Genomic DNA, 21,366 nt, shown 5'->3' on the forward strand with positions numbered 1-21,366 from the left:
AGGCTATTTTTATTTCTTACTGACACTGAATCAATTCGTTAATCCATCATTTAAATCTTCCAAATCAATCAAAACTAATAATTATGTACCGCAATTCAGTATTTTTTTTAACTACAACATTTTGTCGTTATGTGGTTTGTATTCTGAACTTCATTTCACCGATTTTTTTCTTTAAACATAATCGAAAAAGTAAAAAATAAATTAAAAGTTCACGTTAATAATTTTATATTTTAAAAATATTTCAATACATAACTTTTGACATTCTTATATTTTTCCGATATTTGTCTTTAAAATATTCTACGGTTGTTAAAAAGTTAGGGAAATTCGTTAACGTAACTGATATTTGTCATTACTTTTAGATATCAATACTTAAAATTAAAAAAAAAAAAAATTACTGAATTCCGGTACTGATGTCCTACCAATAATTTTCCAGTTCAAACACCAATATCAGTACATTGTTTGGCATTTCTTTAGGTGTCCCCAAGCATTATTTACGCATGTTTTTATATTCCCAGTTCGTTGTTTCCTCGGGAATGTCCTTCAATTTAACTATTTTGAAAAGTTTAAATAACGAAAAACTTCCAATCGAAAACTCTGAATATAAAACTGAAGTCCTACTTCTTATAAAAATATTCCTTTCGATTTGGTAACAATCGTAACGATATTATAACAAAATAGATCATTATCTCATTCACAACTTAGCACTTTACACAAAAATATAAAACAATAAAATCCTATTTTCGCGTTGCCTAAGCCTTATTAAAAACAACAACAAAACCAATATTATGCAAAATACAAAAATCAAACAGCAACAGAGAAGTTAAACGTTTCTGCACTCTCCTCTCTTTTTTCAAAAAGCCGTGTTGTTTACTTTTTTTGTTTTGTTTCTTGCTTTGTTTGTTTTTAATTTCAAGAATACGTACGTGTGACTATTGTTTCTATGTATTAGTAACAACTTTAAACTCTTATAGCTCCTAAAATTCTGAACCGATCTCATTAATATATATATTGTGCACATCTGCGAACAAATACCTTTAAAATGATATAATTTTTGCCAAGATCAGATGTATACTGTAAGAGTAAAAGGGGTCACAAAAAATCGTCTTGCCTATTAATTATATAGATATTTAAATATCCAATCGATTAGTCCACAGATCTGTCACGATATTCTAAAAGCTGCCTTGAATGTTGTTGTTGTGTTTAAGGTCAGATTTACTTCATATAAAGTGCTATAAGTAAAATAGGTTTCCCCCATGTAACAGTGCTCTAAAGGCATCGTTACATGGGATTCTGCTGCTTTATAGTAACCAATTAGGTAACTAGTACTGACTGATAGCCATCTTAACTTCAGAACTGTTCTTTAGTCCTAAACTTTCCTATTATTTCGCCTCATTTCAGCTGAAATTGTTCCTAAAATTTCCTCTGGAAACCTTTCTATCATTAAAGTTGCTTTCATCCCCTAGTAATCAGTGTGGTAACCAAATCCCTGTTAGTTATCTTATTTTCAAAATTGTTTTGAACTACTCTCCCTTGGTCCTTTCAAAACCAATTTGTTTTATTTTTTTTTTCTAAAATCAATGATTTTACACAGGCCTCAGTGTACACGCCCATGTCCATCTTAAAAGCGGCAGCAGTAACATCATTTAACTATGAAATGTAGTAGTAGTTATGCTGTCGTTTTTTAAGTTGTTGTTTTTTGCTGCTGCTGTTCCTACAGTTGTTGTTGTTGTTCATTGTGTTCTGCATGTAATACACTAAACTTGGCTTGTTGACCATCAGCCAGCTCCCATCAGCATATGTCCATACACAGGCCACTGTCCAGTTTTTATTATTTTTTGATTTTGTTTTTCTATATTATGAGTCTAAGTATCTAAACGATCGCCATTATTTATACGAGTATATTTTTCAATATTTTCGTTATCATAATGTGCTGCCTGTATGCGTGTGTATGTATGTATGTAGTTGTTGTTGAAGAAAAAAAGTTGGTAAGAAGAGTTTTTTTTTGTTCGTTTACTTGTCCACCGGTCAAAACGATAACAAAACGTTTAATGAACGAACGCCTAAACGATCGATCTATTGCTAGATCGATTGAACAAGCAAATGAACTTTTATTTTCTAGTTATTTTTTCTCTTTGTATTTTTTAATGACAATCATTGATTTACACTTGTAAAACACTTGAGTTTATGGAGATTTTCTAAATGTTTAATTTAATGTGTGTGTGTGTGTGCGAGTTTCCGTGTTATTGTATGCGTGTGTATGTTATTTTTTCCCACAGTCGATCGAGTGATAGGTCGGTCGGTCAATGGACAAACGTTCACTCATTCACTTACTGTATGTCATGCATATTGAATTGAATAATTTTAGTTGTTGTTGCTTTTCCTGCTTGTTAATTTTTTTGTTTTGTTTACGTTTGTATGGCGGTACGTTTTGATGCAAAGAAAATACACTTAGAGAAGTACGAGATTTGGAAGGTGATGTTGTAGAGATGGCTAGGAAATGCAATGAATTCAATGTGCATTAAGTATCTCCCTGTCATGGGGGAAAATCCTTCGTCTGTCTGAGGATACATTTTGTACTCAACATTGGGTAGAATTCTCTCCATTCTGATCGAATGATCGTTTTTATAAAAAATAAATTTCATATAGGACTTGCTTAGAACTTGCTTAATAACTTTTCAAACTACCCACTGTCTTTAAAAGAAATCCTCTTTATGCTTGATCTGTGAATAGAATATTGGAATATTGTACTGTTTATTTCATTTATTATTGTACTCGTAATCATCTTTAAACAAAACACCATAAGCCCTTGAACAATAGCGCTCACCTATTATTATTGTTGTTGTTATTGAAATTTCTAATTATTTTTTTTTTCGAAAAAAATTTGGTATGTCTACAAGAAGCTGAAAAGGCATCACGCAGCAATGAGAAGAACAACAATAAACAAGAAAAAACCATAAAAAAAACTACGAACGTTTTTTCTTCATCATCAAATCAAGCACTTCAAATAAATCAATATCAAGATGTGATGTGATGCTGGGCTGTGCATTATTCATTGAGCGTTGTTGAATGGTTGGATTCAATAGATTCAATGGTAAACAAACATCAACAACATCATCCTCACTGTCGTCGTCGTCGTTGTAGTAGTCTTCGACATCAATTCAATTCATGTGTATTTTTATTTTCAAGTGCTGAGAGAGTTTATCGGCGCTTAATAATTGTTCAGAGCATTATTGACAAAAAAAGTTTGTAATAAAAAATAATACGCACACACATACACAAGTAAATAAATATACATATGTAAATAATAAAAATCATGCATATTTAAAAATAATTTTTGAAAAAAAAAAAAAAAATTCCATTGAAATTAAACTTAAACTATTCAATTTAAAATCATATTTACTCGTGCATTTTTTATTAATGTGTGTTTTTCAATATTTTACAATACAATTTTAAATTTTGATTTTTTCGATAAAATTGTTATTGAAGTTTGTTATTTATCATACAGTTAGCAACAATGGAGGCTTTGAAATTTTACTACTATTTCCGGTAGTGTCAAAGTCAGGTGTGCTTTTGGCAGTTATGATTAATGTGAGAAATGTCATTTAAATATGAAAGTGTAAATTATGTGTTTAAGTCTTATATAATGATGCTTCTGTCGACAGATTTAATTTGTAACCGATTCTTTTATGGCGGGGACTTTTCTTTAGGAAATGCCATGCTGTGACTAGAACAGAACTAGAACTGAACTAGAACTGAACTAGAACTGAACTAGAACTGAACTAGAACTGAACTAGAACTGAACTAGAACTGAACTAGAACTGAACTAGAACTGAACTAGAACTGAACTAGAACTGAACTAGAACTGAACTAGAACTGAACTAGAACTGAACTAGAACTGAACTAGAACTGAACTAGAACTGAACTAGAACTGAACTAGAACTGAACTAGAACTGAACTAGAACTGAACTAGAAACTGAACTAGAACTGAACTAGAACTGAACTAGAACTGAACTAGAACTGAACTAGAACTGAACTAGAACTGAACTAGAACTGAACTAGAACTGAACTAGAACTGAACTAGAACTGAACTAGAACTGAACTAGAACTGAACTAGAACTGAACTAGAACTACTAGAACTGAACTAGAACTGAACTAGAACTGAACTAGAACTGAACTAGAACTGAACTAGAACAGAACTAGAACTGAACTAGAAACTGAACTAGAACTGAACTAGAACTGAACTAGAACTGAACTAGAACTGAACTAGAACTGAACTAGAACTGAACTAGAACTGAACTAGAACTGAACTAGAACTGAACTAGAACTGAACTAGAACTGAACTAGAACTGAACTAGAACTGAACTAGAACTGAACTAGAACTGAACTAGAACTGAAAATAAATATCGCCATTTTGTATTTATAATTCTTTAGTTACACACAAGAAAATTACATGTTTTTTTTTAACGCCATCACAAACTTATTGCTCATATTTTAGCCCTAAACTTCTACCAAAGAATTTTAAAGCTCTAGAGATCCATTATTTAATTATTTTTTTTACACCTTGATCCTAAAGCCACATGTGTTCAGCTGTTTTTATAGCATTTATTTACATACGAGAAAAAATTTAAACATTTTAGCATAAACATCCTTGTTAAATAAAAAAAACACAACACAAATCCTTGAAATAACAACAGTCCTTTTCATTCTCCACATAAAATCTGTGCGTAATAATACTGGTATTATGCCAACCATCATTGTGTGAACGCTTAAGCCAGAGCAACCTGAAACTGAAAATTGCTACTTAGTTTAAATTAAGGGGATTAAGCAGATTTATGGCATTTTCATTTATAATCTGCTAAAAAAATAACAGAGAAAATATGTTTCTACCGTTGTGTGGTCATTGTAGGCGTAAAATTGACAAAAGGACTTTTCACACCAAGCAGGATTAAGCTCGTAAATGCTCGTAACTGCAAACAATTTAATTATGGGATTTTACGTGTCAGACAAGTACTTATTCAATGCATGATGCTTTAGACTCTCAAGTACCGCTGCTAATGCTAAATTTTCCTTCTATGGCTATGCAAGTTCGTCCGTCCACTTCTGGCCCTGTGTTTTTATAGCTTTCTTTTCTTTTTCGTATCTTTTTTTTGTTTTAAAACCATTAGTCGATAATTTTTGCACCTGTAGTCTCAAGAGGCTGCTGCATGCTACAAACTGAAACAAATTTCCAAAGAATAAATTGTACCTTTGCACACACCGATACATGTCGATACATACAAATATGAATACAAATGCCACGTACCTAAATAGTGATGCGTCAGTTAGTTTGTTTATTTGATGTTTTAGAACACGTTTTAGTTTTTACTCTGAATTTATCCTCTAGAATCATCAGATGAAACTGCAGGATGAGTATGAAGAAAGTGTCTGTGTTTATTTCAATATTTTTATTTAAAAAAGGTTTTTGGCAAACCGTTATGTTTTCATTTTTGTTGTTAGTTTAAATTCAAAAGAAAATAATATCCGTCTGTCTGTCTCTCAGTCTGTCTGCAACTGTGTTTGTTGTGCATGGAAATTGTGTGCTTTTTAGCTCGTGCTAAATTTAGTCGAAAACAATAGGCGTTATAGTAGTAAACAACTATAATTGTACAAAACTAAATTTGTTATAATAGCAATTTAGCAAAAAGGATGAGGTCAGCACAAATTTCAAATGAATTGCAGATGTCTTGATATGCAGCTGCTGACTGTTGCTGCTGCCAACTCAGACAACGCCAAGCAATGTTGTTGTGCCCTCGACTACATACACTTATACTTACACTAACTAACTAAAATGATCCTTAATTAGTTTGAAGGTCATTTGTGGCCTTCGTGCTCTTAAGAGAAAGTTACTTTAATTATCGAATTTTAGTATAGGGGCTTTTTTTGGGAAATAATTTATTGTTTTAAACAAGAAATACGGGCTTTATTTTAGTTGTTAACTAAATTTTGTTTTTAATTAACTTAATTCACATACGATATAAAAGAGGGAGTTTTAATTAATTCATTAAATCAACGTTATCGTAATGATCTTTAAAATAAAATATGTGTTTTGAGTTTAATCAAAGTTACAATGGAATTAAAGAAAAATTTCTGGTTTCCATGAAAAGTTTTTAGACGCGTTTTATGGAAAATCCAAGAACTCAACTAGAACGGAACTAGATCAAAACTAGAACTAAATTAGGACAGAACAGAATTAGAACAGAACTAGGACAGAATTAGAACAGAACTAGAACTGAACTAGAACTGAACTAAAACTGAACTAGAACTGAACTAGAACTGAACTAGAACTGAACTAGAACTGAACTAGAACTGAACTAGAACTGAACTAGAACTGAACTAGAACTGAACTAGAACTGAACTAGAACTAGAAATGAACTAGAACTGAACTAGAACTGAACTAGAACTGAACTAGAACTGAACTAGAACTGAACTAGAACTGAACTAGAACTGAACTAGAACTGAACTAGAACTGAACTAGAACTGAACTAGAACTAGAACTGAACTAGAACTGAACTAGAACTGAACTAGAACTGAACTAGAACTGAACTAGAACTGAACTAGAACTGAACTACTAGAACTGAACTAGAACTGAACTAGAACTGAACTAGAACTGAACTAGAACTGAACTAGAACTGAACTAGGACTGAACTAGAACTGAACTAGAACTGAACTAGAACTGAACTAGAACTGAACTAGAACTGAACTAGAACTGAACTAGAACTGAACTAGAACTGAACTAGAACTGAACTAGAACTGAACTAGAACTGAACTAGAACTGAACTAGAACTGAACTAGAACTGAACTAGAACTGAACTAGAACTGAACTAGAACTGAACTAGAACTGAACTAGAACTGAACTAGAACTAAACTGGAACTGAACTAGGACTGAACTATTTCCATTCTGGTTCTGTTTCACTGATGCTTTGTTTGTATCGTTCTTTATTTTTTTCATTAAGACCGTAAAGAATTTTCTCACGTTTTTCTCCCAAACTTTTTACACAAACATCATTTTCTTTTAATGAATGAAAAGAGTTAATGAACATTTTTTGTGTCACAATTGCGTTCTGAGAATTTCATTTTAAATTCAAAGGAATTCAGCAGCCTTTTAACGTGAATTCTTAATTTGAAAATGAATGAAAATGTTTAAGAATCTGTCTGCCTGTAAAAAAGGCTCGGTAAATTTTAAGGTAAATTGAAATCTGTTGGGTTTATTATTGTGCGTGTTCAGCGGTGTTAATTTATTCATTAAATAAGAAAATTTAGAAATATTCTCTACAATTATACACACTAATATCAAATTTCTTTTACATATTTTTAGGTGTAAAAAAAACAAGACTTGAGAACCCAACAATTGGGCAAATAATCATTGTCATTGTAGTTATTTGTAATTATGATTGCTATATTGTTGTTATTGTTGTTATCATAAGTTATTAAATGTTTGTAATTCCCAGGCTTATTAACATTTTCATAAATGATATTTAATTAACTACCAAAATCATTGTCATTGGAAACGAACGTTTTGTCAATGATTAATTGCTTGTATTGTATCTGTAATTTGAAATCAGTTGTTTGTTGTACTTACGTGTTTGTGAGATATCGGTCACTGAGACTGTTCCTTCTGCAGCTAAGTTTATGGCTTTGTTGTGTGCACACTGTGACATTATTACATAATCTTCTACTGTACATAATGCACCAGAAATCACCACCTGCAATAAAAATAATAATAATAATAAAAAATTTAATTAATAATTATTTGTCTTGGAGCGTTTTTACGTGTCATTAATTTTAATTTTGTTAAAATCATTAAATTTTATTTGAAAATATGTACATGTCAGCGATAAATTTTCTAGAGCAATATTTATGTCAAAGATAAATATGCAAAAATTGTCTTTATTTTGCTCAACACTGTTAACTCTGCCATTTTGTGTTTGTGTGCTTTTATTTTAAAATAAACAACTAGCATACTTGAAGGTAAACTCACTCACATCCTCTTAAACTCATACATTGTATAGACATTTTAATATAACGGTATTTCTACATACAGCATCAGACAGTGAACGAACCATTCAGCCATCCAACCAACCCACCAACCCATCTGACGAACTAGTGAACATGTTTTCATTTCGTTATCTTACACTCTACATCAATGTTAATTATGAAAAACATATTGTCATCAATTTGTTTTCTATCACAACAAATAAAATTAAATAATTTTTGTTTGCTTATTTATGTATATTTTTTTTTCTCTTGTCAAAACAACTCTTTAAATGTTCTTCTCTGCCTTTCGGCTTAAATTCCTTTGTATGATGCATCAATTTGTTTTCGTTTAGGGTTAAATTATCTTATTGATCGGTATGCGGTCCCATGTTGGCCAAACCCTTTAAAATTTTGGAATTTGCCAAGTTTTTAAGAGAATTTCGCAGTATATTCATTATTACAATTTGGTTTTGTTAGACTTGCCTTTTCAGAAATATGTAGTAAGCTGTTATTGTTGTTGTTTACAAAAATATTTCAGATAAGAATTGGCCTATAACGACGTTTTTACTTGGAATTGTTTTTGGATTCCCCAGAAAAATTCCAATTAAAAAAGAAAAACAAAAGAAATACATAATTTAAAAATATTTAACTAATGTGGGTGGGTCCCCCTAAAAGAAACATTTTACATAGAAAAAAATGTCGTAAAACAGATAAATTGAGGAATTTTGCAATCGCTTATTCGATAGCGATCGAAATATTAATAAAAATAAAAAGAATTTTAGAAATTTTTAACGCATTTGAATTGATTAGTTCTAGTTGATTTCTAGTTATGTTCTAGATTAGTTCTAGTTCAGTTTTACTTCAGTTGTAGTTCAGTTTTAGTTCAGTTCTAGATCTAGTTCAGTTCTAGTTCAGTTCTAGTTCAGTTCTAGTTCAGTTCTAGTTCAGTTCTAGTTCAGTTCTAGTTCAGTTCTAGTTCAGTTCTAGTTCAGTTCTAGTTCAGTTCTAGTTCAGTTCTAGTTCAGTTCTAGTTCAGTTCTAGTTCAGTTCTAGTTCAGTTCTAGTTCAGTTCTAGTTCAGTTCTAGTTCAGTTCTAGTTCAGTTCTAGTTCAGTTCTAGTTCAGTTCTAGTTCAGTTCTAGTTCAGTTCTAGTTCAGTTCTAGTTCAGTTCTAGTTCAGTTCTAGTTCAGTTCTAGTTCAGTTCTAGTTCAGTTCTAGTTCAGTTCTAGTTCAGTTCTAGTTCAGTTCTAGTTCAGTTCTAGTTCAGTTCTAGTTCAGTTCTAGTTCAGTTCTAGTTCAGTTCTAGTTCAGTTCTAGTTCAGTTCTAGTTCAGTTCTAGTTCAGTTCTAGTTCAGTTCTAGTTCAGTTCTAGTTCAGTTCTAGTTCAGTTCTAGTTCAGTTCTAGTTCAGTTCTAGTTCAGTTCTAGTTCAGTTCTAGTTCAGTTCTAGTTCAGTTCTAGTTCAGTTCTAGTTCAGTTCTAGTTCAGTTCTAGTTCAGTTCTAGTTCAGTTCTAGTTCAGTTCTAGTTCAGTTCTAGTTCAGTTCTAGTTCTAGTTCAGTTCTAGTTCAGTTCTAGTTCAGTTCTAGTTCAGTTCTAGTTAGTTCTAGTTCAGTTCTAGTTCAGTTCTAGTTCAGTTCTAGTTCAGTTCTAGTTCAGTTCTGGTTCAGTTCTAGTTCAGTTCTAGTTCAGTTCTAGTTCAGTTCTAGTTCAGTTCTAGTTCAGTTCTAGTTCAGTTCTAGTTCAGTTCTAGTTCAGTTCTAGTTCAGTTCTAGTTCAGTTCTAGTTTAGTTCTAGTTCAGTTCTAGTTCAGTTCTAGTTCAGTTCTAGTTCAGTTCTAGTTCAGTTCTAGTTCAGTTCTAGTTCAGTTCTAGTTCAGTTCTAGTTCAGTTCTAGTTCAGTTCTAGTTCAGTTCTAGTTCAGTTCTAGTTCAGTTTGACATTTCAAAGATTAGCTGCTATATTTGTACACATAACTGTTAGTGTAAGCTTGAATGTGTATCTGTATGGTGCATAAATAAATAAGTGTTTAGTAAACACGTTGCAATTGCAATTTTGTGCCAAAACAAGGACATTTATCAAGTGATTTATATTCAGATAAATACCGAACAGAAAAATGTTGAAAAAAATGTAAACAAATAAGTACATACACTCGGTTTAATTCCAACATGTGGAAATGTGTAAACCAGTGGAAATGGTTGGCTGGTAGCTTAAAGGTGTGTTGGTGTGGCATGTTCAAATTTTATACAAATTTACAAAATTTTACTAGCTGTTTTTGGTATGTAAAGTTGTATATTTTTTAAAAGTTTTGAACCAATTAATATAAATCTTTATTTTTTTCTCCCCATTTACCACCATATATAGAAAAAAGTGTTTAAGTAAAGTAGTGTACTTATAAATATCGTGTTAAATTTTTAATGTATTTACTTGTTTAAATACACTTACATGCATGTAATTATATTCTTATCTAACGATTTAAACTATCGTTTTCAATTTCGTTTTCTTCGATACTTTTAGCGTAGTACATTACCGTTTGCCCCTCTCACCCATTACAATGCGCCACTAGTAAATATTTAATTATTTATGACTGTTTCCTAACCTAACCGAAATAACCTCGTTTTTTTCGATTTCTATTTTTTTTGTTAAACAAACTTACAACTTTGTAACAAGAATGAACAAATATTAAAAAAAACGCATTATTTGGTAATTATCGACAAAATTCTATGTAATAAATAATCAAGTCAATAAGTTTGTTAAGGGAGAGAAAGAATAAAATGATATATAAAGGTGAAATGCCTATGAGAGGTATATGTTTAAGGGGGTTGTGTGGGGCAGAAAATGATTACAATTATACCTTAATAATAAGAATGTTACAAACAGTTTAGTTGTAATGTTTATAAAGAGGGAACCCGCAAAACATTTTATGACTTAATTGTATTGTTGTTTGTTTTGTAGAAGTTGCCAATTAAAGTTCAAGGTAAATTTTTAAAAGCGTTGCAGGTTTATAAAATATTCCATAGAACAAGTGTGCAAGTTTAGATGAAAATTGTGTTTTTGAAATTTTGTTATTTTAACAATTAAATGAAAGAAAGCTTATGTTTTAATTAATTAATTATCAAATGTTGCGGTAAAATGTATATCTGCATTAAAGAATTTGTTGAATTGGATTATGAATTGAGTTTTTGAATGTATTACCCATTAACTATATCTTACATTCTAATTTGAATTTCCAATTTCTGATCCTTATACATTTCACATTTCTTTCCCAATCTTTGCTCTGTGTCTATCCTCTTTCCTTTTTCTTAAAATCGTCTTAAAGCTATTTACAAAGGGACCTAACGCACCCAGTTGAAGGTGTTTTCAAAGTGTAGTACAGCAGCCTGTGAAAGCCTATCCCAAGCTGTAGGTACTATGGTCCATACTAGATCAATTATTATGAAAATTTCATAATATAATTATGAGATATAAAAGCTCTAATTGAAGGATCTACTTGTATGACAGCTAGGTGAAGTAATGGATCTATTCCAATCAGTTCTATAGTTGAAATCATGCTTTTCTTGTGACAAATTTCATCAAACGACCTGAACTTTGATAATAAAGTTTACATGGACGGACGGACATCATTAAAACGAAGTTATTTTGACTTGATCGGTGTACTTTAAGGTGGATGAAGGAAAAACAGTTTAGTGCCTTACAAACATCAGCAGAAACGTTTAAGACCCTTCCCACTATAGTAAATGTTGTAATTCGTCTGACAGCTTCTGTGTAAACCAACTAAAACGGATGGACGGACATCGTTGATACAAAATGATTTTGACTCCATCGGTGTACTTTAAGGTGCATGAAGGAAAAATAGATTAGTGCCTTACAAACATCAGCAGAAACGTTTAAGACTCTTCCTACTATGGTAAATGTTGTAATCCGTTTGACAGTTTCTGTGTAAATCAACTAATTCTTTGATGCAATTTGTATTTCGATAATAAAGTTTACATAGAAGGACGGACATCATTAAAACGAAGTTATTTTGACTCGATCGACATACTTTAAGGTGGATGTAGGAAAAATAGTTAAGTGCCTTACAAACATCAGCAGAAACTTATAAGATCCTCACCGCCACAGTAAATGTTGTAATCTGTCTTAGAGTTTCTGTGTAAAACAACTATAGCTTTGAGGCAATTTTTTTAAAGTTCTAAATTCTGTATATCAATAATAAGTATATCATATGCAAGGTATTGCGAATGCCTATTCAAACTTATATACTTGAAGCCTTATGCATAAACAAATGTTTATTTTCTAAACTGTTTATAAATCAAATTTTGTATGAATATGAATTTCTACCTTTTTTATACAAATTTTATTAAAAATATAGTATGATTGATAGTAACGGTTAACTGAATAACCTCCAAGTTTAAGGAAGTAGTAGTGAGCAAGTTTAAAAATACTATTAAACAAACTTATTAATAACACAAACCCCTCCCCAAAAAACCACCCACACACAATGCAATTAAGTTAAGATCATAATATGCAATATTTTTTAACAAATGCTATGAATATTTAAATATTTATTTCTAAGTGTTGTTTTTTATAGTTATTATTACTATTATTATTTTTTTACTTACAAATAAAAATAACAGCCTTAACTGATTCGTCATTCATTCGGTTGAAATTTAACATAGTTTTTTATTCAGCCATTAACTGCTTTGCAGTAAATTCTATATTTTTTTTGGTTGTAGTTTTTTTTTATTTGTTATTTTAACGTTTTGTTGCCGATTTTTTGTTATTATTTTTTTGGTATTTGTTGTTATTTTATGTTTAACATTAAATATTGTTTCACACCCCTTTTAAAAAAATGTAATAAATTTTGTCATGTCATGAGAAAATATCAAATAGTAGATCGAAATGACAAAAAAACAAACGTAAAGAAAACAAACACTTTTTCAGCAACAATGACAATGACACCAACAAATTACAAACCAAATAGTTATAATAATAAACTAATAAAAATAAATATTAGTAACAACAAAAAAGCACCATAACAATAATGTTAAATAATAAATGAATTTTGTATATTTATTTCCACTTAAAATACAAACTCACAAATCTTTTCTTTCTTTTTATATAAAAAGGGGAATTTAATATTTTTTCTTTAAAAATTTATTGACATATTTTCATAATGGTCATCATTATCATAAAAATGATAATTATAATCATCACTATTACACATACAACACATCAAATCAAATCAAATCCAATCTCTTAGTATCGGGTCACATCACATATCATATCATATCTTTATTTTTTTGTTTATTATTTATGAGATTTTCTACACTTTTATTCATATTTTCTATAGCTTTTTTATGATCATTTGATTTGAATATTTTTTTCTTTAGATATGAGTTTGATTGGTTTCTTTGACTATCAAAACACTATCAACAAATGTTAACAACAACAAAAGATCAATTACATTAAAGGCGGCTGTTGTTGTTAGTGTTGTTGTAGTAGCACTATGGGTCATTATTATATATAAAACCACATTTGAAAAGCAACTTCGAGTATTAACGGTTTTATTATGCACAAGAATTATTCAAATTTTGTGTTTTATATTTCCAATAATTTTCTTTTTTGGTTTATTAAGCAAAGGCGGTCTAAACGTTTTGATAGAACTGTCACGACTAAACACAAACATTAAATATCTCTTAAACAACTTTCAATCTTGCTGCACTCATAAGAAAGACGAAAAAAAAAAAAACAGCAGCAGCATGAGTAGAAACCAACAAACAAACAACAAACATCAGCAGTTGGATGACAATAAAATTGTAATCGTTATTTTTACTCTATAATCATCAATACTTTTTTTCTTGCTGCTGCTACTTCCTCTGCTTGCTTCTGTCCAAAAATTTTCTTTTGCTCATTGAGCATTTTCTTTCTCGTTACATACAATTTAGTACATATTTAACATGACAAAAGTTGGTGCTTGCGCAGGCATTAGTAGTACCAACCAATAAATAAATACAATTTACAATTTTACTTTTACAACAACTAACATCACCTCACCATCATCATCATTATACATCTGCATTAAAACTTCAAATATTTTGTCTTTCTTTCTCTCTTTTTTTCTTTTCCTCTTCTCTTTTGCTACCTTTCTTTATTTAGCTCTTAACGATGTTTTCTCTTAAGGTCCGTCTGTTTGCCACAAATTTCCCTATAAAACTCAAAAGTTTGCTTATGTCAATATTAACAACAACACTATTGTGGAAATATGTAAATATATTTTGAGTGTTTATGTTGGTTAAGAAATATATAGGTAGTAGTAGGTACTTTTGTGTTAACATTAGTAAAAGTATTTTTGGTACTATTTTATGAATTAAGCGGTTTGCTTGCAAAAAATCTAGAAAATTCTTAGGATCATTTCAAATATGTGGTTTGAAAATCTAGTTCAGTCTATTAGCTATAGTTCAGTTTAAAGATTAGTCTATAATCTAGCCTATATATTGATCTATGGTCCATTTAGAAGATTTAGTTGAAAATCTCTTTAGTCCAGTCTATGACTAGTCTACAATCCAGTCTCTGTTTCTAGAGTAAAAGTCTAGTAAATAGTCCTGTTTATAAATCACTTTATAGAATAGTCCAAATCTTAGCCTCTAGATTGGTCTATAGACCTGTATATAGACTAGTCCATAGTTCAATCTCTAGACCAGTCAATAGTTAAGTTTATAGCCTATTTTAAAGTCCAGTTTCTAATCTAGTCTATATTTCAATCTCTAGGTTAGTTTATAGATCTGTCTCAAGACCAGTCTATAGTCCAGTTTCTAGACTAGTTTATATATACTAATGTATATCAGACTCTAGACTATTATATGCTTTATAGTCTAGTCAATAATTCAATCTCTGGACCATTATTTAGTCCAGCTAGTTAGTTACTTCAGATTGTTTAAAGTCCAGTTTAAACAAGTTCTGTTTATAGATTAGATAAGAGATCAGTTTATGGCCCAATCTAAAGTCCAGTTCCTAGCATAGACTCCAGTCCTGTTCATATACCAGGCTTCAGTCTACTTTATAGTCCAGTCTCTAGACCAGTCTATAGTCCAGCGAGTAGAGTAGTGTACACTGCAGTCCCGTTCATATACCAGCCTTCAGTCTAGTGTATAGTCCAGTATTTAGACTAGTCTATAGTCCAGTGAGTAGAGTAGTCTATAAATACTTTTATAGATCAGAATATAGACCAGTTTATAGATCATTCTATTGTACAGTATCTAAACCAGTCAGTGGTTCAGCCTATCTATAGTCCAGCTTATAGATTAGTCTATAGTTATAGAACAGTCTAGGTTATAGACCAGTCTATAGTCTCTAGTTCTATACGCTAACTCTTAATGAAAATTATTCAAATTGTATTAATTTTATTCAAATTTTAACAAAATTATTTAAATTTTATGAAATTTATTCAAAATTTTAAAAAAGTGTCAAAATTTGTAATAAGTAGTAAAAGTACTCATTTAGTACTTAATTTCAATCCCTTAAATTGATCACAAACACAGTTCTAACCACAAACAACATTTATCATTTCTCTAGATTTCATACAAGTATGAAGCGAACTTAGAACTAAATCATTTCGTTAGATAAATTAAAGAGAGCAGGACTGCAACAACAAAGTCTTTGTATGAAAGCAACATGTTGTATACAACATGTTTTGTATGATTATATTAAACATTACATACCTGTGATAAAAAATAAAATTTTGTTCGTCTATTGAACTTTAAAATTAAAACATTTAATAACGGTTTTTTGTTTTAATCATTAAAGAAAAAAATCAATCAATAATATAAATCAATACACACTTTAAACAAAAATAGAATTTGTTAACATTTTAACAGTTTATTTACCCTTTAATTTGTCTATAACTGAAGGTTAACAGAGTTTTAATTAACAATTGTTTCTTCTATTATTGTTTTAAAAAAACATTTGTTTTAAACACAAGTCTTTGAACTTTTTTTCTATGAATAATAACTAATTGAAAGCTCTGTACTCTTCATTATCAACATCTTCAACATCATCATCATCCTCTTTATATACATCTAGAGATTTATTGGCGTCGTCTTTGAAACGTATTTGTTTTCTTTAAGGAAAGATAAGAAAGATACTTTTTGTTGGTGTTTTTTTTTTTTGGTTTATTTGGCAAAATATCAAAAACATTATTGCCAAAGATAAAATATAATTTAAAACAATTTATAATAAAGTCGTTTTCTGGTCTTGGAACAAGTATTTCCTTAAATGTAGACAAAAAATTGTGCACCAACATTAAAGGTTCTAAAACGGAAATATAAACAGTTTTTTTTATAACAATTTCCTGAAATAAATTGGTTTTTTAACACGTCTAAATATTATTTAAAACGACGCTAATGACTTTTTTTAATAAATCTTGTAATTTTATTTTCGTTCCCTGTTGCCTTTGTCAGACCAACACTGTTTTGTTATAGACTTCTTCATTTTAATTATAAATTCTGTTTAAAAAATTCTTCATTTTCATTTCCTTATAATTTTTATCAGCAACATATTTTATTGATTAATTATTTTTAACTAAATATTTGCATTATTAAATAATATTCTATGAATAGTTGATGAATTCATTTTAATTAATAGAATTATATATTCAAACTAATTTATTTATTTTAACGTATATTTCAATTTCATTTTAATTATTTCTTTTTTAAGTCTCTCTAAGCTGAAGAATTATTAAAATTTAGTGGAAAAAAATGCTTATTATAACGAAAAATTTTGGTATTTAAATAAGCGTGAAAGTTTTTATATAGAGTCCAGGGTTTCTCACATTTTTCTGCCTGTAGACATTAGATTTAGCTATAGACTATTTTATAGACAGGACTACTCTCTATAAGAGACTAAAGAGGAGTTTATAGACTGTACTATATATTGGACTATAGACAAGTCTATAGACTAGACGATTATTGACTATAATGGACTATAGGCTAGACTATATATTGGACTATAAGTTAGTATGTAGACTGGACTGGGCTCTAGACTTGGCTATAAACTACATTGTTTATACTAGTTTAGGACTGTAAACTAATCTATACTAGTCTGGGACTATAGACTAGTTTATAGATTGGACTATAGACTATTCTATAGACTGAACTATAGACTAGTCTATAGACTGAACTATAGACTAGTCTATAGACTGAACTATAGACTGGTCTATAGACTGAACTATAGACTAGTCTATAGATTGAACTATAGACTAGTCTATATACTGGACTACAGACTAGTCTATAAACTGGACAAAAGGCTAGTCTGAAGATAGGACAATAGACCAGTCTGTAGACTGGACTACAGAGTAGTCTATAGACTGGACAATAGACTAGTCTATAGATTGGACAAAAGACTAGTCTATAGACTGGACAAAAGACCAGTCTGAAGATAGGACAATAGACCAGTCTATAGGCTGGACTACAGACTAGTCTATTACAGACTTGTCTATGGACTGAACTATAGACTGAACTATATACTAATCTATATATTGGACTATAGATTACCATATAGTCCAGTCCAATGACTGTACTATACACTAGTATAGATTGGACTTACTACTAGAAGAAGAGACTACATGACATGTTTATGGATGGGCCTATAGACTACTCTATTAGCTGGTCTATAGTCTTCCTTAGTTTTCCTGATTTGCGAAGAAATTTAAGATGTTAAATATTTTGCAATTATTGTCTATAATAATTTTCAAATTGGGGCAAGTTTCAAAGCAATTTCTCTTAGTGTATTTGTTGTAAACCAAGTTTATTTCCCCCTTTTTATTTATACATTTTTCCCCCAAGTGTCTTTTAAAGAGCACAGCACTTTATCGCTCAATCAATCTCCCCCTCTCTGAGTTTTTGCTAATTATTATCCACATCAGCAGTCACTTTTGATTGGTCATTGTGATTAATAAATATTTTAAATTCCTCAAAAGTTTAAGAACCCCCTGTTTTGGCAAAAATGTCAAAACTGCTTCACTGGACATTTTTCCCCATAATTAACGTGTTCGCACACATTCATTGTATACTTAAGGTTTATTCTTTCATGCCATTGTTGTTATTTAATCAAAGATTATAACAATTAAATTAAATAAATATTTATATATAAAGAGGTGCAAAAATGTTTTTAAAAATAAAATTAACAAGAAAATTGTTGTTTTAAAAAAAGAACACACATACTTGAAAAAAAAAAATTGTTAAAATATTTTTAGGAATTCCCATTTATCAATAGTTCCTATGGCATTTATTATACTTCCAAAAAAAAAGAATTTATTAAATAAAAAAACAGTAAAATATAAAAAAATGCGCTATTAACTGATAACAATTTTGTATTGTTAATTGCGCAGCTATTCATTATTTAACTCGCTCGTACATACCTCTTGCCACAATTCTATTTATTATTGTTGTTGTTGGTATTTATTTACGGTTGTATGGATGTGTGTCAAATCAGAATATACTTTTTATAACGGATGTTAATCGTAGCGTCTTAACGCCTTGCACAGTACTTGGCCCATAACACTTCAAGTTGGGTAAACATTACTAGGCACTTTACAAATATATTTATAAAGTGAAAAATTGTGGACTTTGAGTGCAAACGTTTGCAAGTAGCCACGTTTAACATGGAACTTTGATCATGGAAAGAAATTTTAAGGTCGCATTAAATATATATTTTGAATCCTTATAGATAATACAGGCAATGTAATAATGTCTGTCTGTAAGTTGTTTTGAACCTACAGTTCGAAGGACCCACATTATCTGAGGGAAGCAAATCTTGATAAAACTTGTTCGATAATTTTGCTATTGAAGCATCAGCATTTAGCAATCAGCCTTACATGACAATAGATATATCAAATGAAACCTTTTACATAAGAACTTTACAACACGTTTTCAGAAAATAAAATTGTATATCCTACTTATCATTTTCGTACCACTGTATACCCATGTGTGTGTTTGTTGGCGTCGTTATTCAACACATAAATATTTAAGTGTTGAAATTATAAATTATTTTATCTTTGATGGCAATAAAATAAAATTGACTTAAGCTTGTCGCTTTTTCTGCTTAAATGTGTCGATATTAAGTAAAGGCTCATTCTTATGTTATCAGAGATACTTACAGTCCATCCACCTAATACGCGGAAAAACTTCTTTTTCACACACACTTTTTTCACTCTGTCATTCTCTCTTAAGACTTAAGCTATTGTCTTTTTGTTTTTTATTGTTCAATTCCCCAGGTCCATGTTAATCTATAAACAAAATGCCGCAAATTTTTATTTAAATATTTACGCTGTTTATAATGACATTTATTCTTTATTTTATTTTGTAAATAATTTCGTTTTTTATTTAAGTAAATCACCGTTATAATGACAATTTGTTTCCCCTTTGATTTTGAATAAAAGTAATTGTCGGCAGTTAATAAATGTCTACAAAAAGATTTTGGCTTCTCATATTTCTGGTGAAGATTATAAATTTCATAAAGAAATAATTTGCTTGGTGTTATAAACATTAAATAAATAAACAATTAAGGGGTTTTAAGAGTTAAAAGGAAGCCGCCATTTTTTAAGACTATAGCCATAAAAAAATGGGTGTAATTGTTTTATTTTTAACATAAATTTGAATATAATGCAATATTTTGAAATATGTAGTTTAAAATGTTGCAATTGTGAAATTGCTGAAGAACATTTTAAATAATTTATTAACTTAAGTATGGTGTAAGTACTTTTGAGCAGATAGTACTTAAACAATATTAATTCTAATCATTCAGTTAGCAATCTACTTTGTCTGCACATTTCAGTTCAATTTTTATTCTTTAGATTTTTTTGGTGAATAATATCGAAAATTTGCAAATCATGTTTCATCATCGAGACTCTGTCATATAACTCACGTATTGATAAAGAAAAATCTTTGTAAATATATATGAAGGGGGTTTTTTGTGAATGGAATTTCGTTATCAACAGGAAAACGAAATTCCATTTACGAATCATAAAAATAAAAACAGTTAAGAGCGCAATCTTTAATCTATTTGGAACCATATTCGAACATTTGGAATTCAATTCTATCAACATTTAAATAAAATAACTGAATCATACAATCGTAATGAAATGATATCTATTAAAATTTGCTATTCTTTTATAGAGAACTGGAACACAACTAGAACTAGAACAGAACTAGAACAGAACTAGAACAGAACTAGAACAGAACTAGAACAGAACTAGAACAGAACTAGAACAGAACAGAACAGAACAGAACTAGAACAGAACAGAACTAGAACAGAACTAGAACAGAACTAGAACAGAACTAGAACAGAACTAGAACAGAACTAGAACAGAACTAGAACAGAACTAGAACAGAACTAGAACAGAACTAGAACAGAACTAGAACAGAACTAGAACAGAACTAGAACTGAACTAGAACTGAACTAAACTGAACTAGAACTGAACTAGAACTGAACTAGAACTGAACTAGAACTGAACTAGAACTAAACTAGGACTGAACTAGAACTGAACTAGGACTGAACTAGAACTGAACTAGAACTGAACTAGAACTGAACTAGAACTGAACTAGAACTGAACTAGAACTGAACTAGAACTGAACTAGAACTGAACTAGAACTGAACTAGAACTGAACTAGAACTGAACTAGAACTGAACTAGAACTGAACTAGAACTGAACTAGAACTGAACTAGAACTGAACTAGAACTGAACTAGAACTGAACTAGAACTGAACTAGAACTGAACTAGAACTGAACTAGAACTGAACTAGAACTGAACTAGAACTGAACTAGAACTGAACTAGAACTAAACTAGGACTGAACTAGAACAGAACTAGAGCAGAAATAGAACAAAGCTAGAACAAAGCTAGAACAGAACTATAACAGAACTAGAACAGAACTAGAACAGAACTAGAACAGAACTAGAACAGAACTAGAACAGAACTAGAACAGAACTAGAACAGAACTAGAACAGAACTAGAACAGAACCAGAACAGAACCAGAACAGAACTAGAACATAACTAGAACAGAACTAGAACAGAACTAGAACAGAACTAGAACAGAACTAGAACAGAACTAGAACAGAACTAGAACAGAACTAGAACAGAACTAGAACAGAACTAGAACAGAACTAGAACAGAACTAGAACAGAACTAGAACAGAACTAGAACAGAACTAGAACAGAACTAGAACAGAACTAGAACAGAACTAGAACAGAACTAGAACAGAACTAGAACAGAACTAGAACAGAACTAGAACAGAACTAGAACAGAACTAGAACAGAACTAGAACAGAACTAGAACAGAACTAGAACAGAACTAGAACAGAACA

General features: G+C 30.3%; 2 protein-coding genes across 4 annotated transcripts in view; one reads left to right on the forward strand and one right to left on the reverse strand.

Annotated features, from left to right (window-relative positions):
- The window catches only part of LOC119600644 (probable E3 ubiquitin-protein ligase bre1), a 188,554-nt gene that overhangs the window by 26,120 nt on the left and 141,068 nt on the right, over positions 1-21,366 (forward strand). The gene's annotated exons all lie outside the window — the stretch shown is intronic.
- The window catches only part of LOC119600643 (serine-rich adhesin for platelets), a 68,664-nt gene that overhangs the window by 17,971 nt on the left and 29,327 nt on the right, over positions 1-21,366 (reverse strand). For 2 of the 3 annotated variants that reach the window (XM_037951028.1, XM_037951029.1), the window contains exon 4: positions 7,619-7,742. In XM_037951028.1, the coding sequence (XP_037806956.1) occupies positions 7,619-7,742 (124 nt within the window). Of the gene's footprint in view, positions 1-7,618; positions 7,743-12,629; positions 12,826-21,366 lie in introns of those variants that run through there. The other variant, XM_037951030.1, reaches the window with a different exon arrangement.

The sequence above is a fragment of the Lucilia sericata genome, unplaced genomic scaffold, assembly GCF_015586225.1.
Source record: "Lucilia sericata isolate MDLA Ls3-8-SP2 unplaced genomic scaffold, ASM1558622v1 Contig000118F_arrow, whole genome shotgun sequence".
Classification (NCBI taxonomy): Eukaryota; Metazoa; Arthropoda; class Insecta; order Diptera; family Calliphoridae; genus Lucilia; species Lucilia sericata.